Genomic DNA, 27851 nt, shown 5'->3' on the forward strand with positions numbered 1-27851 from the left:
GATTCCCACCATTTTCCTTGATTTATAGCCGTGCTTCTCAATTATTTTATACCAACCCACACATCTCCAACTCTCCTTAAAATGATGCACACATTTTCATAAAATCTGCTGAGACATTTTATTGAATCGTACATTCATGAGATGCATTGCCACTGAATTCAGTCATATTCCCATAAGATAATACAATGTCAGTAAACGTGACCACAACAGCAAAGCGTTTGGTGGTATTTGAGACAGTTTTGACGTGGGGGAAACCCTTAAATGTAGGGGCATCCACAGGAATCTACTTGTTTTTCTCCATTTTGCTTTTCGGAGTTACATTACACTACAACACACAACTACTGAATGTCATGATTAAGAGACAGTAGGACTTTGCTCTGAACAAACCAAACTGGTTTGTCCACAAAAAACATACTGACATGATTGGCCATTGCCATTGATCTTCAATAAAATTCATTTATCACAAAGAACTATTAAGGCCACACTGAAAAGAAAAATATGTATTATGAGAAAAATCTGCATAACATAGTAGAGGGGGAAAATGTAAACAAGGACAACCTTTAGCAGTGTAATGATAAAATTAATATCCTTGGACTTTATTCTTTATTAAATTCATTGAGTGTTTGCTGGCGCCATCTATCAGGGGACAATTATTTAAATTTTTATTTTGCTAATACTATATCAAGACAAAAAAAAAAAAAATCGGCCAAGTGACAAGTAGAAAATCTCTCAGGTCAAGGCACTTGCACCAAAAAGCAACACCGCATTCCTTTTCTTTTTCTTTAAAGTGTGGTCATAATATAATTTGGAATACCCCCATGCAAAAATTACAAAAAAAGAAAACAGTAAAAACCAAGTTGAGGTGAAAAGGTGGACTGCAACGGCACTATTTATGCACACAGTGGATCATTGCCACAACTAAATAAAAAAAGCTAATTGTGCGTGTTTAGTATTTTATTTTGGATGAGTTGAAGCAACCCAAGGAGCTTACTTTCTGCAGACTGTTTTTAATCTACTTCTTTGGCTAAACTGGTCACTATATACAATTTTATGCCGCCTTTCTGCACCCAAACATACGAGTGTCGGAAAAAAGGTAACGGAGTGTCCTAAAAACGTATTCGCTCATCGAATTTGAGCCATTTCCTCCAGAAAAGGTGTTTTCATGCAGCCGGTGCACAGCTGGTCCATCCACAGCGGTGCCTCATGCTGCAGAGGAGTACGGCGTGGGTAAAAGGTTTGTGAGAGGTCGTAATTGAGAAGACAGCTGAGGGAGGCCATGTAGAGGTCGGAGAAGCGAGACAGGCGGCGGGAGAAATACGTGGGGTTGTGGCACGTTCGGAAGATGCTGCCGAACTGAGGGTTGAAAAAGTTCTTCGTCATCAGCCTGGTGTAAAAAAAAAAAAAAAAAAAAAAGCTCAAGGTTAAGCAAGCACCTGCCAAAAGGAGCAGCACAAGGATATATACCTATACTAGATGTATAGTAGACAGAAGCTATTTGGCGATTACATTCATTTCACTGGTGAAAGATGATTTGAGATACAAGTGATTTGAGTTACAAGCATACTCAATTAAACTGATAAATCAAGGCACACACTTAACTGGCTTCCCATAAAAGTTATTCAAGCTATTCAATATCCACATCCAACTAACACTTCAACACGGATTCAATTCAACTTGATTCTTTGTGTATATAAACCAAAGAATGTGAGAGTCAAAGAGTAAATTTTCCTAGTGACAGAAGTGAATGAGCTGCTTGAGGGCATACAAGTGATGTCACTCACCTGAGTTCTTCTCGCTCCTTCTGCCACTCGTTAAGCACTTGTTTGGAGCCTGGGTCACGGTGTGTCTGAGGAATCAGGAAAACATAAAAAAAAAGATAGCTGAGCACATCTTTTCGAGGACTCGTCTTTCGGGTGATTTGAAAGTCTCACCTGTAATCGTTCCATCAGGCCGGTGAGGGCTTGGAGCCAAGTGAGGCTGACAGCGTAGCGGTCTGTGCTCACAACTTTGGTTTCATGCTCCAGTTCCGGTACGATGGCGCCGGTGCGCCAGCCGTGTCGTAGCGTCAGGTCCTGTCGAGATGAAAAATGACTTACTCACGGTGGAATGGATCATCACACTACATCAGTCCAAGTTGGAACAAAACAAAACTTGGATGCGAAAAAATGACAGCCAAAACTTTGTCCACAGCTAACAAATTGTGCTACAAGCACTGACCACTAGGGAAGCTATTTTTCAAGTATATAGACATTGCTTTGGGACAGCTTTTGATGGATTATTTTTGTGACATTTTTCTTTGGTGATGGTTATTCTAATGTTCAAACTGTGCCTCGACAAATACTGACTGAACGTACACGGTAATTAAGATGCTAATCGCGAACACGGCAAGAAAACGCATGAACCCATGTCAAGATGCCCATCAAGTTTTGCCACTCACTGCCAAGTCGCTATAAAGATGGTCTCCAAAGTAAAGAACCTTCGATCCTCGCCAACCCGTCAACTTGAGAAAGTCAAACAGGTTTCCCTGGGAGACGAGAAAAACACGTCAGTGGGTCTGTGATGGATGCAGAAACGGCACGTCCATGCTCTCCGTCCAGCTAATGAAAATCACCCAGAATGAACTAACCTGTTTATAGATGTGGCCTTTGTCTAAACTGCTGATTTTTTCCCAACGGAGGTCCCCGTTTCCATCGAGACGCCGGAAGGGTCTGGAATGCACACTTTGAACATTAACACTGCCCTCCAATACATGAAAATAGAAATTATTCATTACAGTAATATGTTCTATGGGGCCTGTCTTGAACAATGTATTATTATGAAGAAATAAAAATTAAGCTCTTTAATACTTGATAAAGGTAATTTAAGTGCCATTATATCAAATAATTGAAAAGTATTTTGATTTTAATCATGTTTGAGTTGGCTGTTTAATGTCACTTTATTATTTACATCAATTAATTAATGTGTAGGTACATAAAGTATGGAATTCATGTCAATCTTAAAATGCTTGCATCTTGCATTTCTGTTCCACTTCTGGTCATTCAAATTTTTCAATCAAGTTTGCTTCCTGTTAGCCACTTTGATTTACGGGCCAATCTCAATTCAATTTTGTACAAGCTTGGTCATTAAACTGGAATTCAATCATCATTATGGAAATGACAAATTCATGTATGTAGTTTCAGTACAATGTGCATCTTGTGTGCTTTAGTGTTTTATTGGGAGTTGAAAGCACTTACTCTCTTTTTCGAATTATTTCCTGATTTTAAGGATTTGTTTTAAATATCATGTAAGACCGAAGCAAATGGTTTGACACGTATAGAGGCAGAGGCGAGCACACCGGATTTTCAAAATAAAATATCTTTCACACTCTGATGATCAATTCAATATTCTTTGTTCAATTTGTCTGCGCGACATACTTGACGCAGTCGGTGAAGAAGTGAGGTTTGTCCGCCTGTACGATGATGACGTCGAAGAAGTCTCTCCACTCTTTGCCCACCATGTGCGTCATGCCTTTGTCCCTACACACCAAAGTGAAAAGCGTCACTTAAACACTTACGAGTCCAAAACCTGGACCACGACAACACTTACACAAAACTGAAGGGACTGTTGGTCATGAGGAAAAGTTTTTTTCCATGACTGACGAGTCGGTGCAAAACGGCAGCCGTCTCTTCTCCTCTCATAATGAACTTATCTAGAAACAAACAAAAAAAAACAACTCAGACAAATGCTGCGTTGTGCCGACTTGTAAATCTTACCGAGGTCTTCCTCGATCCACTTGTACATGAAGCCTTTCAAGTGGACCATGCCAATGGCTTCCTGGAAGTGGCAAAAGGGAAAAGGTTCTTTACGTAAAACGAGTTTTGAAAAACCTGCTTACATTTGGACCTGCTAAACACCTTTCAAATCGGATAAGACAAAAGACAGTCAGTCGGGTGTTTGACGTCTTTGCTCGAGAAGGGCCAATCGATATCTGGATCAAAATTCCTTCCTGTGCATACCAGGCCTTAAATGTTTTCTCGGTGAAAGGAAAGTCTTGTCAGTCAAGGACAATTGTTATTGTTATTTTTTTTCGCTCAGCAGATTCCTGTACTTCCAGCTGAGGTGTGCCAAAGCACTGTTTGTCTAAACTTCTCAGTATGAGACAAAGGCCAACAAAAACGCCCTCAACCCATGTTAATAGGCAAAGAAAAAAACTGCTCGATGATTATTGAGTAGCAACAAGAACTAATCTTTGAAAACTGCAAGTGATGGCACACTGACAAAATAATCGATACGGCCTATCACTGCATCATCTCTCATGAGTACCTCGGGGCATATGTACACTTTCTGATCAATAAGGATTTTACGAAACATGTACTACCGATCAAGCAAAGAGTAAATGTACATTTTGTTTTATATTTGGTGTCAAATGGCAACAGATGTGATTACATATTTCACTATCGCAGACCAGAAGGTGTGGTGCTACATAATGTAGGGTGTTTTCCTTTCCATTAACCCAGACCATAAAAATGTGTGGATTTTGAAGACTTACCGAGACATCTCTGGAGAGGTGAACTGGATCGTAATCAATGTCGTTGCTGATGAAGAAATCGTTGGCCACAGCCAAGAGGGTCATTTCTGGGATGGAGAAGATGTCCATGAACTGTTTCACCTTTGGGCCCTGTTGCAAAGTACAACATTCAGGAAAAGCCAGCTTTAACTGCAGCTTTTTTTTTTTTTTTCTCAATCACTCATCATGCCAGGGCAAAACACAGGAAGGTTGGGCTGAGACCCATTTGAGCGAGGTGGTTTTGGAAGGGATTAGAAGATTAAACTCGAAAGCATAGCTGCATTCCAAAAATAGGTGTTAGCGTTCACAAACGAGCAATTGGGACATCTACGTTACCGTATATCATAATGTTGCATATTGTGTGTTCAATATTGCCCACTCTGCATCCATTGCAGCCTGGTCGTCCTAATTCTCCCATTTGCGGTCTCGTCTGAAGGTTTCTCATTTTTCCAAGGAGGGGTTTTGTTTTTCCTTGCCCTCCTGGGAGTTAAGATCAGGGGTCGTGAAGAATAATTGTCAACTGTGGCCATGTAAAGCCCTTTGAGACATTTTTGTGATTAAGGGCTGTATAAATAAATTTAACTTGATTTGACTTGATATCCAAATGACTGGACGCATGGGAAATTCATCTGATCAAAAAAGGAATTATTTCGTGGAAAAATCACATTCTTTCTGCTTGATTATAGTGTCGACAAAGCCTCAAATGAGATTTGAAAACACAATTATGATTGCTTGTGCAAGCATACGACATATAGTTGGATAGACCAGAGTCTAGGATAAATGCAGTTTTTTTTTTATTATTTTTTTTTATGTTTGTTGAGAGAAACTCGGAACACACTCTATAATGTATGCCTGGAGTATTGTTGTATTATCTGTCTACCTGTGTTTCCCCACCATTTGTGTTGAAATTGTTTCATGGGTTGTAACGCCATAACACGAATGCAAATTGTCCGTCAACGTTGTTTTGCATTGTTTGGCAGCATTACAGTAAACAGACTTTTGTAAAGCAAATAGAAGTTCGAATTACATAATGCTGTCATTTGTTTGACACTAAACTTTGCGAGTATCAATAAACTGTTTGAAGCCTGAATTGTTCACTCTCTGCCAAACTGCTGCTTGTTATGAAATGTTTTGGTAGCGTTTACAGCCACCATACAGCGCTTGTGTCTCTTTGCTCACTAGGGTCTCTTGCCTCGCATTAAAATCCGACGTCTACTCACTTTTCCGTAGAAGCCACTATCCAGCTGCAGAGGGACGTGGAAAGTTCCCCCGTAGAGCTCAAGGACCTCCTCGTCTGGCACTGGCCTCAGACCCCTAAAATCAAATATGAGTCACCGTGCAATTCTAGGGACAAACAGCATCAAGATCTGACAGCTTGGACTTTCTGTGCAGATCACTTTGTTCCACTTGGCTCGCCGATTGACACTGGATCAGTGTCGATAAAAGGTTTTGCTGTTCCTGCCAACAGTTCTCTGCCAGTTTGCCAAGTTTTCTGGCCTTCACAGTCACACATAAAACAGTTTATTTTTAACAAGAAGATTCTGGAAAATGACCCTGTCTTTTCAAATAATACCCCAAATTTTGAAGTGTATAGTGACTTTTGGTACATGTTAGCAAATAATTTTTCCACCTGTAAACTGTTCCCGGTTGAATGTAATGGAAGGCGTCGATCTTCATCAGTAGACCCTAAAATGGAAGAAGCAGTTTTACCTAAAGATGCTGCTTCAGGAAAATGTCAAGATCACTTACCTTTTGGATATCGTAGTGAAGACCTCGAACTGCAAAGTTGGGAATGTAATCATAGTTGAGGATTCCCTCAGGGTACTGTGGAGCAACAGGACAAAACAGGAAACTCGCGTGCGTCTGTGGGAGATTTCTAAATCTAAAATCGCATTTGCAAATTGGCACAAACCTTGAAGTGCTCAACGAGAAAGGTCCTGGCTGTGTTGTAAATCATCGAGTTGAGCGCATTGGAATAAAGAGCCAGTGTGTAGTCGTAGTCAAAGCCGTAGATGTCCACTTCGTCTAAGCTGACTTCATTATTGACGTAGATGGCAGACGAGTTGAGGGATTTGCACGCGCCGGGTGGAATTAGCTCTGACCATGAGAAGGAAATAAGTTGAGTTGGAACAATTTATTGATTTGGATATTTTGATCGATGAATTGTTTCACAGAGTTAACTTGTGAATTGTCCAAATGCTTGGAATTTAAGCCTCTCAGCAGTCAATATTTTTCCATTTTTGGAGTCCTCTATGAAAGCAGACTAATTATCTTTGGCCAACATTTGCTTTGACGTTGGAAAAATCAATAATTAGCTTTGATTTTGCAGATCAATTTGCACACATTGCAAGTTCAATTTGCACACATTGCAAGTGCAAGTATAAGCACACACACACGCACACACACGCACGCGCACACACACACACACACACACACACACACACACACACACACACACACACACTCACAATATCCGTGTTCCTCTGGATTATTTTATTGCTTTATGGGCCTAAAACATCAAATAAAATAAATTGGTATTGGTGATCGGGCCTGAGTTCCAATCACCTGATTGATATTAGGACACTCCTAATAATGTTTTAAAATTTAGTTTAAATATTGTAATGTTTCCACTCAGTTTCATCATCATTTCAAGACCAAGCCTGAAAAAAATAAAGTTTTAATCACCCTAAAATGATGAAACTTGCAAAGAAAACTGGAAACGAACATAGCTCAGTGGAAGACTTCAATTTGGAGAGCCGGACAAAATGTCAGGAAGTTGCAAAATGTGTACTTCTCCACTGATTTCATCAATGACGTAGAGTATCAGCAAAACAAAACACCATAGTCTTCTTGATTCTGTTTTGTTTATCACAGAAAATAGACGCAACATCCTATAGAAAGGCAATCAGCAAACTCAGCATTCGCAATCGTGTATTTGCATAGGAGCACAGATCGCATGTGGAGTTAAAGTGCCCCCGAGTGATATGATAGCATGGCTGGGGATTTGGGAAGGTGGGGGGAGCGAGGCAGTGGGGAATGCAGCTGGACATGCTCCCACCACATTTGGCTTCGATACTAGAGTCAATAAACCAAAATGCCATCAAGCATACTAAGACGTTGCATTCATCCAGGGGTGTCTAAACTCGATCTTCAAGAGCAGGGAGACATGGAAAATAGGCAGGACAGTGGCCCTTGGACCATAGTTGGACATGTCTGATTTTGCCGCTTTTGTCATTAAAATTGGAGTAATGACATTTTTATTCAGTAATCAAATCAAATGTATATTTTTAAATACACTTAACATTTTGTATGTATTAAAATAATTAGGCAATTACTATAAAAATCAATTATAATTTCAGAAAATTAAAAATGACATTATTATCAAAATAATCATTTTACGTGTATTACATAACTTCCATTCTGACCTGGCCCACCTGTCTGATTTAAAAGTGTGTTTTTAAAAAATAAATAAAAAAGCAAGACCAGAAGGGCAACAACAGCATATTGCTCATGCTGGGTGGTTGCGGCTCACTTCATAGAACAGGTTGCCCAGTGACCAAAAGGTTCAGCTGTTCCAATCCTGGCTGTTTTGTTTTGCTTTTGCTGCTGGTCTTGCTGGTTTTAAGAGCACAAAAACACAACAAACCATGCTGCTCTGTGCTGGGTTTCTTTTTTTTTTTTTTGGCATGATACTTTCAGGTCAACCTCATTGGAAACAACAACACGTTACTGCCACAATAAGTTGGCTATTTCTGCCATACACTGCAATGCATCACATTTCAATGTACAACTGCATTTTTCTAGTGAAGCAAAACTGCACTATAGTTAACTGCATGCTGCAAATACAACTAATGACATTCAAATTCTACTAGAGGTTAACATCTATTCACTAGTAGTACACAAATATCATTTGTTGCAGTTTTGCCTCACCTATGTGCAGTAATGTCAAGTGTTTTATTATACTACTTGCATTACTCACGTCCTAGTTATATAGTTTATTTTTGATATCCTTCTAAGAGGAGGGGAAAATGTATTTACTAGTATGCAGAGGTGGGTGGAGTAGTCAAAAGGACTGAAGTGAGAACAGCTGGAAGCGCTACTTGTATATACAGTAGTATTGTGTTATTAGGTTTTGAGTTACGAGTAGCACCAACGAGCACATACTGTACCAATAAAAAAATTTGCATCAACACAAAGTTGCGTTCTTGTGTAATGCATTGTTTATACTGGATATCAAGACTGTCAAACAAAAGAAATGCTTGTAACCTTCTACTTGCTCGAGTCTGTTTGGGAAACATGAATCTGAGAGTAGCTGTAGTTTGGGATTTATTTTTCCCATGAGGGCTGATTCAACAACACTAAATAAAACGCCACGTGAGAAGTTCAAGTGGCAAGACCGCAAGAGACGAGTTATTTCAAGAGATGATACACGATTATGAATTCGTTCCTCATATTCTACTGACCATGAACCAGCCGTCTCAGGTCAGCGTAACGAGCCCACATGTAGGATTTGTGGTCCAAGGGAGCGGTCGAGGAGGTGGACGTAGACGCCCGTCTTTTAGCGCCAGTTGCACCGGGCGCGCCCGCTGGCTCCTCGGCTCTCTGTCCGGACGCTGCCGCTGGAGCCCCAGGGTGCAGCTCGCTGCATGGCTGCGCGTCGCCACACGGCCCCCTGGAGCCACCAGAGGAGCAACCGCTTCTCTCTTTTGTCCCGTCGTGGCCGCGTAACGTGACGCAGCACGCGCGGTTTACTTTGGGTGAATGTTGTCGGCTTCCTCCGCTCCATAAGGCGCGGGTCAGCGAAGTGGTCGCGATTTTCAGCGACATTGCAGGCGTGTAATTTGTAGCTTAAGCCGATTGAGCGTTAATGTCAACAGCGAGCGAAGCCACCAGCCACCTTACTTCCAGTACGAGCACGCCTAACAAATCCAAAAGGGGGCGGGACGACTGTTCGAGCAGCCAATCATCAACACTTGTACTTCATTACTTTCCCAGAAAGTCTACTTCAGTATTCGTTACTTTGCATGGCAAGTCATAAAGTATATAAAGTTTACGTTGGTAAAGTCTACATCACTACGCTAACAAAGCACAAATACTAGGTTACTTGCAAAAAAAAAAAAAAAAAAAATCAGCTACTGTCCTAATTTGCTGTGAGATGATTAACAGGGTTTTTATTTTTCGGGAATTACTTTGTGCAGTTAACCATTTGTATTGTTTCACAGGTTGTTCAATGCTTTGCAACAAAACAAGATTGAAACATTGAAAAAATATCTACAGATTGGCAGATCAGGCTTTTTAATGAACGGGGATTGATATATATATATATATATATATATATATATATATATATATATATATATATATATATATATATATATATATATATATATATATTAGTATATTTCCTACTTTTTTTATTCCAGTATTTATATTTTTCATTGTTTAAAATTGCTGGTTTTCTTTTGTTGTAGAAAATAAAAAATATAGTTTTATGGTACTGTTATGTTTTTACTGTGTGCATATGACAAACTTGACAACCTTGACAAAGAATTCAGTTGGTTTACACTGTACAGTGTTGGTTTGCTTTATTCTGGGTTACAGGAGAATGAAGGGAATGGATGTACAAATCAAAACGTCTGCAGCTGTGTGCGCATGATGTATTTGAGCTATTTATACAGAAAGCAGAGCACATAAATACACTTTCAACAATTGAAATTAAATTACACTGATTGAATTAAATAGATCAACAAATCCATACATTACCTTCAAAAGTAAGAACATTCTTGTCAAATATTTTCACTTTTTAGCTACGAGTTGTACAGATTGATGCAACTGAGTCCTTTCTGGAAGCAATTATCTTTACATAGTTTACTGAATACGCATCCAATGCCTTTTGTTCTCAATTGTGTACAATCATGACCACACTGGATTCAAAATATACAAATCGAGACCGTTCATATTATCAGTCATTGCTTTGTGAGCAAAAACCCACCCAATTGGTGAAAAGTGAAAATTTTCAAATCCACAATATTCAGTGCTTCTCAGTTTCCACATCATGGGGGGGGTGGACTTCAAATTCCAGCGATTAAATGTTGTATTAACCGTCAAATCTTTAAGTGCAACAAAACAAGGGAGTGTTGGTTCACACGTGGGACAAGCTAAAAAATACTTTGCTGCGCTGGGCAAAATGAATCATTTACTGACAACAACTGTGGTCAACTGCAAGTTTGTGTTGGTGCTTCAGAAGCAATTTAACATATTCTTTAACACACTGGTCAATAGCTTCAGCTAAAAGCTCCCACAATTTCAATGTGATTACTCTCCCACATCATTTAGACTGAGTGCAATAGTGAATGTACAGTAGTTGGAGATAAAATAAATAAAATCCTATTTGTGAAAGTTCTGATATGAAGCACCCATTGCACCATTCGCATAGCGTGGTATTCATTTTACAGAAAGAAATGAGGAAAAACAAGTAATAAGCTCCAGTGACTCGCTGAAAAACAACAAAAACAAGAACAGTAGTCTAAAACAGCAGACGAGATGAAAACAAAAGGCACAAAAACAGATTTTGCAAAAAAAAACAAAAAAAAACAGGAGATGGCCTCAAGAGGCCTTGCACTCACTTTTAGCTCTTAAAGTCTATTCCAAGTGAATCATTGAGACGAGTTGTACTGCATGTTGCTGTCTTTTCTCTGCACTATGAGGCCCATGCTTGTTGTTTTATTCAATGTTTTTACTTTGAGTCAGAAATGCTGTGTTAATGTGAAGGACAAAACAATCCACAGTTCGCTGAGCATTTTCAAGAGAAAATGTTGCATGTCATACATGGTATGCCAAATTAAGCCTATTCCAAACTGTATTACGCCTACTTAGTTAGTTGTTGTCGTGGACGGACGGAACTGAAGTTCCGTTTCCTGACTGAGATGCTGACATCATCTACTCTGAATTCACAACAAGAGACATCTTAGCTGGGCAGAGGCAGGAGAAAAGGCAAATAGAAGCAGAGCAATGAGCAATATTTGCTTAATGAAGCTGTATGAATAGAGTCAGTGAAGAGGAACCTTGCACTTGGCAATTCTTCTTCAACTTTGGACAAGTTACTTGTGTGTGTGTGGGGGGGGGACTTCATGCCTGTTAGAAGGGGGATTTTACCAGCAATGGCACATTTTAGATTGCAGTCCGTCTGCAAAATACAACATGCATCTAAGAGTTTCCTTATCTGAAATATTATTGAGATGTTTTTTTTTTTTTTTTTTTGCCCTGAGGTTGGGGAACATATGGCTCACTATTCATGAAAAGAATGTGTTTGCTTCCAACTAAGTAAAAAGGTTTGTAGGTCAGGTCGCAGTCTTGTGACCAAACACAATTTTAAGATGTGACTGTAATTAACGTTTGTATGTTGAAGAACTTGTAGGAGAACAAGTGTCAGTAAGGCTGCATTCGCGTGTAAAACACATGATCGTGGGGGGGGGCGGGTCACATGAATGAGCTAAAGGCAAGAATGCAAAGACGTACGTGTCTCACAAGAGGAGCTTTTGGCTTGGATGGAAGGACAGTAAACAAAAATATATAAATGGAATAAATACTGCTGATGGTAACTCACACCGCCTGAATAAACAAGACCAGATGGAAGTTGGGAACCACATAGGACAAGCTACAGTCAATGACTTCTCATAACAATAAGAATAATAAGCAGCACATATTTCTCTTCATCCTCCTTCAGGCTGCATGCAAGCGAGTGGGATGAGAGCTGTATTTTTACTTTTTAAACTCCATCTTTGTGGGGAATGCAGCAGCGCATCTGGGATGAACAGGATGTCTTGAGGCAGGAAGGGAGGAGGGAACCGGGGAGTCAACATGAAGACGGGTCCTTGTGGTGAAGAGAGGGTTTGGAGTAATGAAGTGTTTCAGCGCTATAGAGACAGGATGAAACACACAAAAACAAAACAAAACAAACAAACAAACAAACAAACAAAAACATGGTTAGAATAAAACACTCGTGATTAACTCACATACACGAGTCGAAAGCATAAGGCTGTAATCCTACGCCAAAGTTTAAAGAGGAAGTCAACCAAAATATTTTCTTTACATTAACATGTCACTCGCTGTGAATGGAAAATGACATTGCAGTTGCCAGTTCACAACCAATCACGTCTCATCGGTTTTCTCAAGCTGAGCTGTGATTGGTTGTGACCTGAGACCTCGCAACTGTGATGTCATTTTCAGTCGACAGCAAAATGGCTGCCCTCAGAGATGGACAAAAACACGTGGCCTGTTGAATTCATATTAAGCGTCATCAGAAAAGTGTTTTGACAAGTTAATACAAAGAAATTTTGATGGTTCACTTCCCCTTTAAGATTGAATTCTTATCTATAGTTTCATCAGGTAGACGTGCGAGTGGGTCTCGCCCAGCTTGTCTAACTAACATGCCAACGTAAAAAAAAGAAAAACGACGACCTGACAAATTGCTCAGTCTGGTTAAGATGGCCGCTTCAAAATGAGTATGCACGCCACAACAAAAATTTTGAAAATTTGAGGATGGGTTCTGGATCGATTTTTTTGTGTGTGCAAAAACAAACATCCTTTTTGAGGAACGTTTAGACCTTACAAATGAAGAAAGAACAAATCGCTACTTGAGCACAGCTCCTGTACGTCATCGCCTGCGAGCCGATCTTGATTGCGAGCTGTGTGCTCTAGTGGAGGGCGGCGCCTCTGCCTTGCTACTGGAGCGCCTACCGGCATTCATGTGCAAGTCTGACGAACGCCTGGACTCTCTACAGACACCAGAAATCCTGCTCCTGCCTGCTGAATCGCTAGCATGGAGAGGTGCACCTGTCCGTGTTTCTGGATATTTAGCATTTAAATGAGCCAGGAGCAAGTCGGACTGAGACGCTGCCGATGGGTGTGCAGATTTAGACCTATGGGCCAACGGTTGCTTTTTACGCACAGAATTATCAAGGTTGGGCTTTTCTCTAGGTTCACTCCATGCTTCATGCGCGTTAGGGTAAGCATGCAAAGCTTTCGACGAGGTTAGTTTCCCGACGCCGAGCAGTGACGATTTAGGCCTGGCGGAGGACGCGGGTACGACGCGAGTTGTGATGAAGGTTTCCTGGCGTGGGACGGAACCTCTTCGGCCAGATGCGGCTTTTCTCGAGTTGCTTAGGACCACCGACCCGCTGCTCTCAGAGCTGACGGAGCTCTTACGCGTGCTGGAGGAAGCGGCACTTAACTCTGACTGCAAAACATCACTGACACTCCGACTACGAACGAACGTAGCTCCCCGGGGAGGAGGACCCTTGCTTGTCTGGTTGCAAGGACTGAACGGGGTTCTTACGGGACTTGTGTGGAGGCTTCGCGTGAGAGCTCGCAAGTGGTGCGTAGCCATGGCTGGAACGCTGCTCCCCAGAACGGGACTAGCACGTGGGCTGCTCCTCATGGGGGCACGCGCCGGACTGTTTCTCGGACTCCGTGACGCTCGTCCTGACTTGGCGGCCAGCTCTTTAGCTCTAGAGCGGCGAGGGCTGCTGTTCAAGCTGTGAGGAGACAGCGGGGCCTCCAGATCCTCCAAGCGCTGAGTGAGTGCCAGTTTCTGCTGGATGGCCATGCGCAGCAGGGAATTCAGTGTCTTCTTCTCATCCTCTGCAGCTGCCAGTTGCCTCTGCATTTCATCCAGCTGGGTGACGTACTGGTCGCACCTGAGAGATGCACACACCATGAAAAGACCCAACATGCACAAGCAATACAAAGCTGTTAAACAACCTCAACCACTGCACAGTCAATCACTGCATTTCAAAGCTTTTTAGAGTAGCAATAAATCTTGCAGTTATCAATAGTTAATGAAAAACTGCTTCAATGTTAATGGGTTAACAGAGAACTAAAAATTGTCAACATGTGTACCATTTGCTCCAAATTTGATCATGTGAAGTGACACCAATTTGACACACATGCGACACACGTACGCAGGCACGCTCGCACACACCTTCTGAAATAAGATCTGCTCAAATTATCTTTACTTGTTACTTTTAATAATTCATCATATTTATATGTGCGCGGACAGTGATCATCTTAATAATTTTTCAGAATGAGCATCAGCAGTGTCACACTTTTTTTCTTTCATGGTCCACAAGTGCTTAGATATCCAAATGGTCACTTTTACAACACTTCTGGGAATTTTCAATGGCTCATTACTGGTGAGCTATTTTTAGAACACAACCACTGACTACTCATGTGGCAGCATGTCAGTGAACCCTGATTTAAGGGAACAAAACATGTGATCAGCACCATTTTCCTGGTATTTTTTTTCCACAACATAAAGAAAGAAATAGTAACCCACTAAACTAACTAATCAGTTAAACATTAAACTCAAATCCGGTCCTAGATTTGAGCAAAAAAGTTTTTGTTTTTTTTAAAGAATGCATAAATAATCGCAAAAATAAAATAAATATAAAAATAAGCCTGGCATTTGTTTGTATTGAATTACAAAGAACAGTATAAACCATCTCTTCAAAATATATATTGTTTGATTGCCATTTGAAAATGGAAACAAATGACACGTGGTTTGTCAACACTCCACTTCCACCAACATTGGCAAAAGTATTCTCATTTAAATTGCATTAAGCAATAACACTACTCAACCACAAGAGGGCGCCGCAAAACCTTTAAGCCAGCAAAAGGCTTGTGTTAAAATGTGTGTCCAGAGACATTGATTCCTGCTTGAGTTCCAATCCCTCTCAGGTGTATTCAAAGACACAAACAATAATAACCGTCAATAAATGTTGCCCTTATTGTGGTAACGCTGTGTCTCTCACATGAGGCCGCTCCCTCGCTAAGGTGACCTGGCTTGGAAGAACAAATCTGCACAAGGCAGAGCATGTGGTTTGTAATCTTCACGTGAACCAGTGGATTGTACACACTCGGGCGTAATAGGCATTGTAATCTTATTAAGTGGTAGAAAATGCTGTACCGCAACGATCCGACCATTACTCAGCAAGAAAAACACTCGATGGCCCGTCACGGCAGCGGTACGGTTGGTATTATTATTAAAGCTTGAAGTAAAAAACAAAAGTGTCTTACCGACTAGCAAACATGACTCGGAGTGAAGAGAAGGTAGCTGCATCTTCTTTCAGTGCTTTGAGTTCATTGCGTAGTTTCATCATGGTTTCAGACACCATGCTCTTTTCCGTCTCATATTTGGTTTTTAAATTGGACAAAGCCAACTCAGCAGTCTAAAAAAAAAATAATAATAATACAATTGCAGGAGGCAAAGAACAAAGAATATACATTGATTGTTTTTGCTATACTTTTTTTTTTTACCTGTTTGTTGGCTTTGAGCACAGTCCTGAGAGTTGCAATCTGTTCTCTCTTGGTGCTAAGAAGGGACTTGAGTTTAAGGACTTCCTCCAGCAGGCTTTCAGCATCCCTCTCCATCTCCACACTGCTACTCAAGCCCGAGTAAGGCATAGCACCCCGCTGACGACAGAGGTCCACTGCCACCTGACGGAATAAGGTCAGGTTCACGTCACAAGTCATACAGGAGGATTCAGAGAGCATAAAAATGAATGTCGGACGATTGGATGAACAAATTCCAAACGTTATGTCAAAGTGAGAAGACTTCGAACCACTACTATAGGTATAATTGCGCTAAACAGCAGTGTACTTGTGTTTCGAATATTGTCCAATATCCTGGGTCAAAGCCGCATCAACGATTAACCTGGGTAATCCATTCCATTCAACCCCACACAGAGCCACGTGTCAACAAGGAATTGGATTTGTGCAGACATGAGCTACTCAGCGCCATTTAACAGTCTGAGCTGGGCATTAGCGGGAGGGTGCTTGTCAAGGCGCAAACACTTTCACTCAGAACAAAAGCCCTGCTTTTACCGAGAATACATTTCAACAGTCAAGTATCAGCCAACCCTAAGGAAACCATTGAAATTCTGCGTGTCAAAGGACTGCGTTTTCTTAAGGACCTCACCTATGGATTTGATTTCAATTCTTTATGTTGTGATTCAATTATTTTATTTTATTCAATTATTGATTGGAATGCTCTTTAAGTTAAGAAATAAATAAATCAAAGGTTTGTTTGTCTCTTTATAACAGTGTGTTATCACTTATTTTCTACATGGCATATTTATTTTTAACTAAACAATGCAAAAAAAAAAAAAAAGCTAAATATAATTTAGCTTGCGGGGCTGAACGGATTCATTGTATTCCCATTCGTTTTCAATGTAAAACATTACTTGATTTATGAACATTTTAGTTCAGCAATGGGCTCAAGAAAACAATTAGGTTTGTAACTAGGTTTCACAGTGGTTCATTGACACCCATTACTTCTACCCGCTCCGAGCATGTTGTGACAAGGTCCTTCTTACCCGGAGGTGTTTGATCTGGCATCGAATGACAGCAACCAAGTTGCGGACATTGGAGGGGTCCCTGAAGTCCAGATTGGGGGAGCCCGGGCAACTAGGAGAGTCTACAGAGGAGCCTGAACTGTCGACCTCCCCCATAAACTGCAAAGCGGCAGCTTTGGAGGTGAAGGTCTCATTGGGCCGTGGCTTCTTCTGGGAGTTTGGCGGGGTAGAGATATGAAATGGCCTTCTTGCACCAGCTCCGCCGTGTGCCCTGGCGCTTTCACGGTAATAGTCCAGGGTGACCCGTTTGGGGGTCAGGTTGTTACACACACAGATGTGATGATAGAGGTTGGACAGCTCCTCAGAAAAGGCCAGCAGCTCTTCCTGAGCCACACTCAAATGGCCTTCGGAATCGCTGGCCACTTTGCGTGTGGCTCCGATCTCAACCTCCAGTTCACTGATCCTCTCCTGGTCCTCTCTACTGGACTTGATGCATTGGCGAATTTTGTCCGCCAACTCCTGGGCCTCCGATCGCCACCGGTCCTTCTCTAGTTTGTATCGTTGCTCCAAAGCGTTATAACGAGTGCCCGCTTGAGACAGTTCATCCCGTAGCTTCAGAAGCTCTTCACTGGCTGAACGCATACGTGCCTCGAGCACTTCTTTGCTCTTTGTGTCCACCTCGTAATCAAAGACCACGTCAGCGGCGTCTGCATTCTTGGCCTCCTTCTTGCCTGCCTCGCGGTTGTGCTGCTGGCTGCTCTGCACAGCCTCTAGCTGTTGGGTGAGAGAGCCGACTTTGTCCTCATGCTGACTCAGTGCTTGCTTGGACATCACCAGCTGCATCTGCAATTCCTCCACTTTGCTGACGAGACTCGACTTCTCTCTTTCCGTCTGTGTGCACAAAACAAAACAGGGCAAGTATGAATATTAGTGAAAATTTATGCTATGCACATTTTAGGTCTGACTGGTGTGCTAATGCCTGCAATTCAAATCAGACTGTCCAAATTTATCAGAATAATGAAGTAGAAGTCCAAAAAAATTATACATAAATACAAAACACTATGTTTCGATAACAAATGGACCAAATTTGCAGTCTAGCAATTCATTCAAATAATCAGTTCTAAGCAGATCCCGGATAGGCCGGAATTTTTTTTTTATGGGACAAAAGATAAGGAGTCTGTGTGACACACATTACCCCCAACCACCTTTCCACTTGCATGCATTTTTAATGGGAAACAGTGGCTGACCCCATTCGGCTCTTCACTCTAAACATCTGCTCAGTTGCCGCTTTTTCACCCAACCCCCAATTTCAGAGCCCATTAATGAGAGGTTTCCTTCAAGCAGAGCCGGAAACAGGGCTAACTCTCCAGGATCCTCTTATTTAGTAAATAAATTGGAATTAGGTTGCAAACTACATTATTTCCATCCACTGTACTGTATGCGGTGCCATTTCCAAACTGTGTCTTTTGCTCTCTTTTACATTAACCCACAGCGGATGTGGTCTAAAGCAGGAAGTACGAGCTGGTTGCCACTTTAAAGCTAATAATTAGCAAGGCAAGCAATGTCTTTTATATGTTACTAAAACTAAACTGCACTTTTCCAGTTTTATTCTGCTGAAATAAATCTTTCACGCATCGGGAGGTTTAGTGTTTGCATGTGTTTAAGAGATTATGAGCACATGCTTGCACGTATGAGCTGATTAAACTGATTTGCCTCTCTGGCAGTGTCAATCAAAGTAAAAATGATCTTTGTGAAGGCAGACGATATCATTCATTACTGTTAGTGGATTCGGTTATTCTGTTGTGATCAATGTGTGCTAGCTACTATTACTGTAAAAGCTAATATACTGTAAATACAAATACATACAACTATTGACTATTAAGCCGAGATCTCGCTGAGCAATAAAGGTTAGCAAGAGTTTGCGAACGGCTTGAATGTTGATTTTTTGTTGTTGTCAGAATTTGTTCAAGGTTACAAAGGTCGCAAAGATGTCTGCATTACATTCGCCAACGGTTTTGATAGTAATCGCATACAAATGGGGAAAAAATGTTCCTCCTATTTTGGATGTAAATATTATGTCCGTACCTGAAGGAGTTGCTGTTTAAGTTTCTGGCTGTCTGAGAAGTGGAGCTCACTCAAGAGGTCAGACACAAGCCCAGAAGCTGGTGCACGCAGAAATATGTCACTGTTGCGTGGAGCAGAGTAACGTTGCATGACGCCGTTCGTTTTGGAGCCCCCCACGTGAGGGGTGTGAGCCGAATTGGGGGCGTTGTTAACGCCGCCGTCCTGGTCCGTTTCCCGAGCGTCATCCTCTCCCGTCCGGCCCTCTTCCTGGCTGTCATCTAGCTGGTCCAAGTGGAGCTCCAGGTTGCCCACGGAATCAAAGGGGTTCAGGGTCAAAGCAGAGAGTTCTCGGCGAAGACTGTTTTTCTGCTCTCTCTCTTCCTTCAAGGATTCCAGGACCTCGTCCAACTGACGCTCCGCAATTTCCCGCAGCCTCGCAGCCTCCTCCATCTGAGCTCGCAGCTCCTCTTGCTCCTCGTTCTTTTGGTTCAGCTCAAGTTTTAATGATTCAAACTCTACCTGAAATTAAAATAATGGGGTTGTAATTGACAATCATTTTAAGAAACAATTTATCTGAGGATTTTTTTTTCCCCCACCCATCCCTATATATACTGGACATTATTTGAGATTGGCAATGCAGAAAATGCACACACACAAATAAATATTTGAGAATTTTTCATTTCATTTACTCAATAGTGAATTTAGCTCTCATTTAATATAATATCTACTACAAATCGATAGTGACCTTAAAGCATCATAGGCTGTGTCGCAAGTTGTGGTTTCTAACATTGTTACACCCTTAGCACCAGTTATGTTGGATTTTCTGTTTGCGTCACATTGGATATAACAATTGCATTGTGGTTGTCAAAGTGCTAGCACTGAAGGCTAATTATTCAGTCCTTTTGTTTTCGCCTGCGAGTCAATAACTGGTCTACCCGGTGTCCTTAACGCAAGACGAGCTTTCAGCTGGTTGTGAGGTTGTGTCAACAAACAACGAGTAGTGACGATTGTAAAACACGATAGGAGCAAAGTTGCGATTGAGGACAAGTCAAAATCGCACTGTATAAAATGTACATTTAAGTGACCTGGTTTTCCTTGAGCACAGACACTTGCTTTTGAAGAGATGTGTTCTCTTCTTCCAGCTCGCCATTGTCCTGTAATTGACGCAGCTCACGCACTTTAAATTCCTTCATCTCATCCCTGAGGTGGCCTTTCTCTGCTTCCAAGCACTCACAGTCCTGTGGAACACAAAAGCCATGCTCAAATCACTTCAAAGTATGACAACGTAGGACAAGAGTATTATTCTTGTTTGGAAACGGCACCTTCTTAAGTTGAGTTGAGACAACGCCAAGTCTGTCAATCTCCGCGTGAGCATTGCTAAGAGTGAGTCGTGCTTGCTTGAGTTCTCCCTGGACTTCCTCCAAGCGGGTTGCCATGGCGGCCTCCTTCGATGCCGTCTCCTGCAGCAAGTTCTCTTCCCGGCATTCTCCATCAGCGGCTGCGCGTTTCTGGCTGCTCACAGAATCTGCAAACGCCTTTAGACAAACAAAAAGAGTTGCAAAGCTTAACATTCAATAAGGCAAGTCAAACATACTTCATCAGGCTCGAGTTGAAGGCCTAAAAAGCCATATTTCAGTCGAATACAAGACCTGTCATTCACTACGTGACAATTGAGAGTGGGACGATTGATTTCGGGCGGCAACAAGCCCATTAACCCATCGATTCATTTTTTTCCAATTAAACAATGAATTTTGGTGGAGCAGAGCAAGCTGATTGATTCACTTACATCTTTTCTGACTACAAAATAATATGAATTCAATTTTTTCCCCTTTATGTTCATAAGGATACAATGTTAGGCAAGGTGTACTTTGAAATTTTATAAACATACTGTCATAGTCATGGTGGAGAGTTTGGGGAACATGAAATGTAACAGAAATGACAGCGATTCACCTCAAATTAGAAAATGATCTATTCCATTCTTCAGATTGATGACAGTGTTTCCAACAGGAGAGGAGCTGGTGGAGCAATTTGTTGCTATTTTGACAGACTTATTTACAGAACAATGAAGAAAGCCTTGACAAATACGACAGTGGATTTATAAACAATGAAAGATACATCTTGGCTCCTCCTCCAGTCGGAAAAGCCTCGCTGTCAACTTCCTGCGAGGTTGTTAAAAAACTTCCAAATATGGGCATGCTGTTTTGCAGACCTTTAACACTGAGCATGTGTAGTGTGATAGGGGGCCGGTTTGAATGCGGCGATGAAACAGATTATTTGAAAAGCAGGGCACGAGGTACCTGCGTCTTAATCGCATGTGCTTTAATGCAAATGACTTAGAGAGAAAAACCATTGAGTAGGGCTGGCCTACTAAGTTTGCTCTCCAAATGACCAAAAAATAAAAATCTTCCAGAGCTTAGCTATGATAGATAATATCAAATACCATATCAATAACACAAAGCTATTTTGCCACAAGCAGTGAAACCTAAAACAATACCTACAGTATCAGTTACTGAGGCTGACAGAACTATGGCGCTGCATGAAATAGTTATTGTGCGCTGAACTGAATATTGAGATATGGTTATTGTATGAAGATGCTAATTGGCAACATATCAGCCCGCACTACTTTATTGAAGCCCCGCCGAATCCGACACGGATATCAGGTTCAGGCAGATTTAAAAATTGATGGAATGCTTCAGCATGGCACATTTTACAATATAACATAAAGACCTCTGCTTATATGCCATGTGGAATGTAAATTAGGTATTTTTATTTTATTTTGACAAGCCAGATGAAACTATTCACCATATATGTATAAGTTTCTGTTAAAATGGGCAGAAGAATTGTAGTAAATAATTTTCTCATCGTAATAGTCTTTTTAATTTCCTCATCATCTCATCTATAGAAAATGAATCTGAAAAATGTAGATCTGAAAAGACCACGATGCTGTTGCTCAAAATAAAGCTTATCATAATTTTGTTTTTGTTTTTTAACAACGCTTTCTGTTTGCTTTTCCCATTTAAAGCAGTAAATCAAATAACAATGTCTGAAAACAAATCAATTGTGTTTGTGGTATAAATATACCAATAGGCCTTGAGCGTTCTGACCTCTTTCAACTGCTGCAGTTCCACTTTGAGGGCTTCATGCTCCTCTTCCAGTTGTTGATTTTTGCTCTTGAGAGCTGAACTCTCCTCCAGCACCACCAAGCCGTAGCGAGCGGCCTGCAGCTTCTCCTCTGTGGCTTCCTGGAGCTCCAGAGTCAAACGCACCACCTCTGCTCTCAGGTCTTCATTATCCATGGAGGCAACGGCACCCCCCGCCAGTGCTGCACCAGCCGCGTCCGCATCTGCCTCTGCCTCCAGCATGATTGCCTGGCTTCCCACTTTTCTTCCAGCCTGCTCCTGTGAGCTTTACAGACTCAATCTCATTACTCCACCCTAAAAAACACACATTAAGGAAATGACTTGGAGATTGAATATTGAAAGAAACTCCCAAGGTTCCGGGCACAAAGGAAATATCTTGACATGAACTATATTTTCTTAGCGTGAAAGATTAATCATGTTGATAAGATATTAACGAACTACAATATGAAATAGTACTGATACCAGGTATCTGAACAGAATCTCCATTGTTCAATGTATCGAGTACTAGTGGAGGATGTCAATACTAAATGTAGAAAATAAGCACATTTAAAGAATCACAATTATTATTTTCATCAATTCACAACGGTTACGGTTGATCAACAGCTCCAATAAAAGGATTTTTTTTCCCCCGCAACATATCAGCCATTTTCTGAAGTTGGTTATGAATTGTACTCAGGTGAAAGTGCCCATTGAAACCACATTGAGTATTTTGACATTCATGGGAACGACCTCAAAATCTCAAAACCACAATTGACTTTTACTTTTCCACCTTTGGTCAATACTTCCAATACAGTAACGTATTTATACTTGGTCACTCCCATCGCTGGGAAGCGTGCACCTTGCAAATAATGTCCATTTAACACAGCCAGTCACCTAACCAGGACATCGACCACCAAAGCTTGTAAGCACAGTTATAAAACAAGTTTACATGCCATGACAAAATAATAAGACGCACATGAACGTGTGTTTGCATGGTGTTTGGGTGGGGCAGACGATCCCCCATTTGCTCACATCCTCTAGAATGGATTCAGCGAACATGGAAACGCCAGCTGCCAGCCCGTTGTCCCGCGGTCGATACCCGATCGTGTATCCGGTAGCATCTGTTTCCCCTCCACCACTACTCAGCTTCTCAAATAGCTTCTCTCGTGACAGAACATTTCGAGCGACAGACCTTTTTTTAAACACACTAAGCCATGTTGTATATCTGAACTATTCGGCCGGGTAAAAGCACGACAAGCGTGCGGGTTTGGACAGCTAGCAAATCGAAGTTAGCCATTACGCGACTACATTACTTGAGCCTTCCAGGAGAGAAAACGGCGTGGATGGAAATGCGAAGTGGATCTGCGGGCGCCATTGCTTTTCTGCTGTTTCTCAATGTAGAAAAAGGCGATTCAGTGAGGGAGTCATCTTTACGTCATGATGATCCGACAAGCTAATTCAGAAAAGGAGACAACATCGACTGAAATTGTACAAACCTTAAGACCACCCTTTCGTATTCCCAATATGTGACTCGGTTCGAGCCAGGAAGTGCGCAGAAGCTGTCAGTGGGATCGTATCCTCCCGCGGAGGCCCGGAGATGCAGTGGGTTCCCTTGCCTCCCTCGTATGGCCAGGTTGCGCTAGAATCTCCCGGCGAGGTCGAGCCGAGTGCGCTCAGTGTGCTGTAAAGTGTTCCACTGTCGCGTCAAATGCGCGCCGAAACGTCAAAGCGCAACTGCGCTCTCTATTGAACAATTGGGGAAGTGCTTCTTGCCTGTGACGTTCTCCATGCCAAGGCCTCGTTCTTCAACATCTTATTGCTAGCTGTGTTGCAGTCTTGGAGACATTTATCATCCGATCCACAATTATAATTCAGTATCTCGCTTGGGAAAAAAAGAATATAGTCTTGTCATTCATGTGTATGGAATTATTCATGACAGATTATGAGAATTATGGATAATTACATCATTTGCAACGCACCATTCTGCAAAATTTTGCCGTGAGAATTATGGATAATTACATCATCTCCAATTGGATTCTGACGAGTCATACCAGAAATCCAGTCTTTAAATTCACCCCCAGACGTCTTGTTCTTGTAGGTATCTGGAAACAATTGGAATAAAAATTGCTCCGATGTCAAACTGGAGATGCACAATCCTGATGTAGAATTCCGTAATTAACTTGCGAATCTCTGGGACTGAATTTCAGACACCTGTAATGTTTATCATTCATCCATCCATCCATCCATCCATCCATCCATCCATCCATCCATCCATCCATCCATCCATCCATCCAATATGTTTCAATAAAGTTTGGAAAGGGGGAATCAAACTGATTATTCATGTACATGTATGCATATTCCCAAATTAACATGCATATATTTTTTGTTGTATGAGATGTATATAGTTGGTCTTTTCTGATTCTAGTAGTCTCGCGGGTTTTAAGATTCGACCGCTACTGCCTCCAGGCAGAAAACTCACGTCACTTTACCACATGTAATATGGCGACGGCGTTTACGTATGAACATGGCCAAGGCGCAATCTAAATGTAGTCTGTCCGGTATAGGTCTGTAGTGAGGATATCTTTCTCGCTTTATACAGATGTACAGGGTCTATTTTATTCAGATAAAATTAAGGAATAATTAAACTTTTTTATTTAACAACACGTGACAGCGTCCAAATATCGACGAAGAAATACACTTCCGTTTGTACACCCGCGACTTTTTCTTTACTTCCGGGTCTGCACGAAAACGGTGAACTCTTACAACCATCACTTCCAGTACCTCTGAGTGTGGTGCTTATGTAATATTTTTTCCATAATGAAGTTAGTCACCTGGAATATTAATGGTATACGGACGTTCGGATGTGGAATCAAAAAGGCGCTTGATGCACTGGACGCGGATATCATATGCGTGCAGGAGACCAAAGTGACAAGTACTTGGAGAACACGCGGCTTCATTAAAATAATACAATAAACTTTGTGTAATTTTAACTCTCACTTAAATTGCTCACAGGAGACCTGCTCGATGCAAGGACTGCCATCGTTGATGGGTATAATTCCTATTTCAGTTTTAGTCGAGGACGCAGTGGCTACTCAGGTTTGTTATCCTTACGTTGTCACCGTTTTGTTTTGATTTTTGTGTCTTTCATTCCTGCCAGCAATTTGATAAGGCAGATATTCAGCCTTATATGATGGTCAACCCTTGCAATGTCACAGAGAAGGGCTACCAGACTCATAATGTCACATTGTACTCTGTGTATAGGTGTCGCCACTTATTGTAAGGACAGTGCCACACCATTTGCTGCTGAAGAAGGCCTCACTGGTCTGTTGACCAATCATGCGGGGGCTGTTGGTTGTTATGGTAACCAGTCCGAGTTTACAGATGAGGAGCTGCAGCTTTTGGACAACGAAGGTCGAGCCGTTATCACGCAACACAGAGTCCAGTAAGAACATGAACTCGATTGCACCGGCAAGATGTTTGAAATATGGCTGCACTATTTTCTGTTGTTGTTTGTCTATTCACTGTTTTTGTTTATCCCGACAGACATTCGGAGAAAATCCAAACTGTTACTGTGATAAATGTTTACTGTCCGCGAGCTGACCCAGAAAAGCCAGAGCGAAAACAATTCAAACTGCAGTTTTACAAGTTGCTTCAGGCTCGAGCTGAGGCTATACTGAAGAACGGGAGGTGGGAGAGCTTCTTGCATTCATTGGCTTAAATGGGCACTAACTCCACAGTTCTCATTTCAGTTCTTTTTCTTTCTTAGCTCTGTAATCGTTTTAGGAGATGTAAATACCTCCCATCGACCAATAGACCACTGTGACCCAAATGAAATTGTAAGTACTGTACCCTTGAGGATCAGGACCAGAGTTGTCAATCACTATAATCCGTGACTATGCTTGTTACTCAAAACACTTGCATCTCAAATGAATTTTCCCAATTGGAATGAATGTAAATGACATTAATCCGTTCCACCCTCTCCAAAAAGTTTTACTCCAAGGATGAAAATAGCACTCTGTAATACAGTGTTGTAAATTATAAACACTATAATGACATAAGAGACTGAAATATTCAGCCATTTGCGCATCATGATAACTTTATTGCAGCACATTTTGGCATGCACAAGTTGGCCATTGGGGGTCAGCATAATACTTAGACTCTAAGTATTATGCTCTAAGTCTTAGAGCAACTGACTAAGTCACTCGGCAAGCCGCAGTAGTATTGGTTGTATTTTGCAGAGGATAAAGAATATATGCCCGGGGTTTATTGTGATATATTTTGTCTTCAAATATCAGTTGCTTCGATTTGTGACACCATCACATTAATGTCCATTGTGTTTTCCATCGTTTGATAGCCTTAAAGTAATTTTTTTGATTGCTAAGGCTAAGCCGCTTGTTCGTTTTAAATACATGTCATTGTGTTTTGTTTAATTTAATGGTAAACCTAAACCAGGAGAAGCAATAAACAGGTTGCAGCCTCCTATTTAAAATGTATTGTTTGACTAGTATCTTCCAAACTGAGTTGCGTTGAATTCACTGTTCCTTTCATTCCTCAGGATGACTTTGAGGACAATCCTGGCAGGAAATGGCTGAATGGCTTTTTGAGGGACAACAAAGCGTCACCATCAGCAGATTTCTCCCATGATGGCAAGTTTGTCGACACGTTTCGCCATTTCCACCCTACTCGCGCTGGCGCCTTCACGTGCTGGTCCACTCTCACGGGGGCTCGCCGCACCAACTACGGCACGCGCATCGACTACATCTTTGCTGACGATCAGCTCGCCAAGGAGCAGTTTGTGGCAGCGGACATCATGCCGGAGGTCGAGGGCTCGGATCATTGTCCCGTGTGGGGGGGTCTCCGGTGCTCTCTGCTGTCCAATTCCAAGCCGCCACCTCTCGCTACCTGCTACCTCCCAGAGTTTGTCGGCAAGCAGCAGAAACTCTCACGCTTTCTGGTTAAGGTGGACCAAAATCCATCTCAGACCGAGTCGAAGGAAGCGCTGCCCGGATCACAGGAAGAAGCCGAAAGAAGGGAGAATATAAACGTCACGGGCACCAAGAGAATCCTGAGGACAGAGTCTACCTGTCAAACAAGCAAAAAGTCCAAAACAGCTAAGACGTCTTCAAAACCACAGGGCAGCCTTCTTGCTTTTTTCAAACCTCAAAATGGAAAAGCACTTGGTTCTTCAAACAATTCCCTCAAAGCGTGCCCAGTTGAACATACACCACAGCTTCACAGCGCCACACAAGACAAGATGACACAAGGTGAACATTTGAGCACACACACAAACAACCCACGCGATAACAAAGAAGCATCTTTAGGGTTTTGGAAGTCCGTCCTTCACGGCCCACCACCGGCGCCCACCTGCAAGGTTCACGGTGAGCCGTGCGTTTTGCGCACTGTCAGGAAGGAGGGGCCCAACGTAGGCCGCCAGTTCTTTGTATGCGCCCGCCCTCAAGGCCATGTTTCCAACCCAGAGGCACGCTGCAACTTCTTTGCATGGGTTGACAGGGGCAAGTGACCCTCCAAAAAAAGACAACATTTTTGTCATGTTTCACCATTTGTCTACTGTGAAATTTATTTTAATAGTTTGAATAAAATTCTGTTTTATAACAATTCAGGTTCAATTTTATTGTATTTATTTCATTTCCATGAACTAATAACCTTGATCAACACTTTGATTTGCTGACGCCAATATCATACAGCTTTAAAATGTACATATAAAAATATTCTTGCTACCTTGTGTATTTTCATATTTTACAGTAACAA

At 41.7% G+C, this 27851-nt stretch overlaps 3 protein-coding genes across 3 annotated transcripts; 1 reads left to right on the forward strand and 2 right to left on the reverse strand.

Moving 5' to 3' along the window:
- Positions 1-111: 111 nt before the first annotated feature.
- Positions 112-9481, reverse strand: nt5dc2 (5'-nucleotidase domain containing 2). Its single transcript, XM_085906700.1, has 14 exons — positions 9010-9481; positions 6459-6643; positions 6296-6370; positions 6177-6232; positions 5767-5860; positions 4529-4657; positions 3753-3813; positions 3586-3688; positions 3414-3515; positions 2627-2708; positions 2438-2524; positions 1932-2072; positions 1782-1846; positions 112-1384 (listed from the first exon to the last, which is right to left on the reverse strand). Exons 1-14 carry the CDS (start codon positions 9371-9373, stop codon positions 1123-1125), a joined length of 1806 nt encoding a protein of 601 aa, XP_085762826.1. The 5' UTR covers positions 9374-9481; the 3' UTR covers positions 112-1122.
- Positions 9482-10096: 615 nt separating this feature from the next.
- Positions 10097-23871, reverse strand: LOC147062456 (protein bicaudal D homolog 2). The gene is made up of 10 exons (XM_085906690.1): positions 23579-23871; positions 22068-22397; positions 20286-20498; positions 20049-20201; positions 18985-19482; positions 16921-17790; positions 15863-16042; positions 15623-15774; positions 13884-14244; positions 10097-12462 (listed from the first exon to the last, which is right to left on the reverse strand). Exons 2-10 carry the CDS (start codon positions 22323-22325, stop codon positions 12457-12459), a joined length of 2691 nt encoding a protein of 896 aa, XP_085762816.1. The 5' UTR covers positions 22326-22397; positions 23579-23871; the 3' UTR covers positions 10097-12456.
- A 729-nt stretch (positions 23872-24600) lies between these two features.
- Positions 24601-27674, forward strand: apex2 (APEX nuclease (apurinic/apyrimidinic endonuclease) 2). Its single transcript, XM_085929167.1, has 6 exons — positions 24601-25014; positions 25095-25178; positions 25344-25524; positions 25626-25769; positions 25849-25918; positions 26638-27674. The coding sequence occupies exons 1-6, from the start codon at positions 24900-24902 to the stop codon at positions 27601-27603; spliced, it is 1560 nt and encodes a 519-aa protein (XP_085785293.1). The 5' UTR covers positions 24601-24899; the 3' UTR covers positions 27604-27674.
- Positions 27675-27851: the final 177 nt, after the last annotated feature.

This window comes from Syngnathus leptorhynchus, chromosome 1 (genome assembly GCF_054491065.1).
Source record: "Syngnathus leptorhynchus isolate UIUO chromosome 1, UIUO_Slep, whole genome shotgun sequence".
NCBI classification, from domain to species: domain Eukaryota; kingdom Metazoa; phylum Chordata; class Actinopteri; order Syngnathiformes; family Syngnathidae; genus Syngnathus; species Syngnathus leptorhynchus.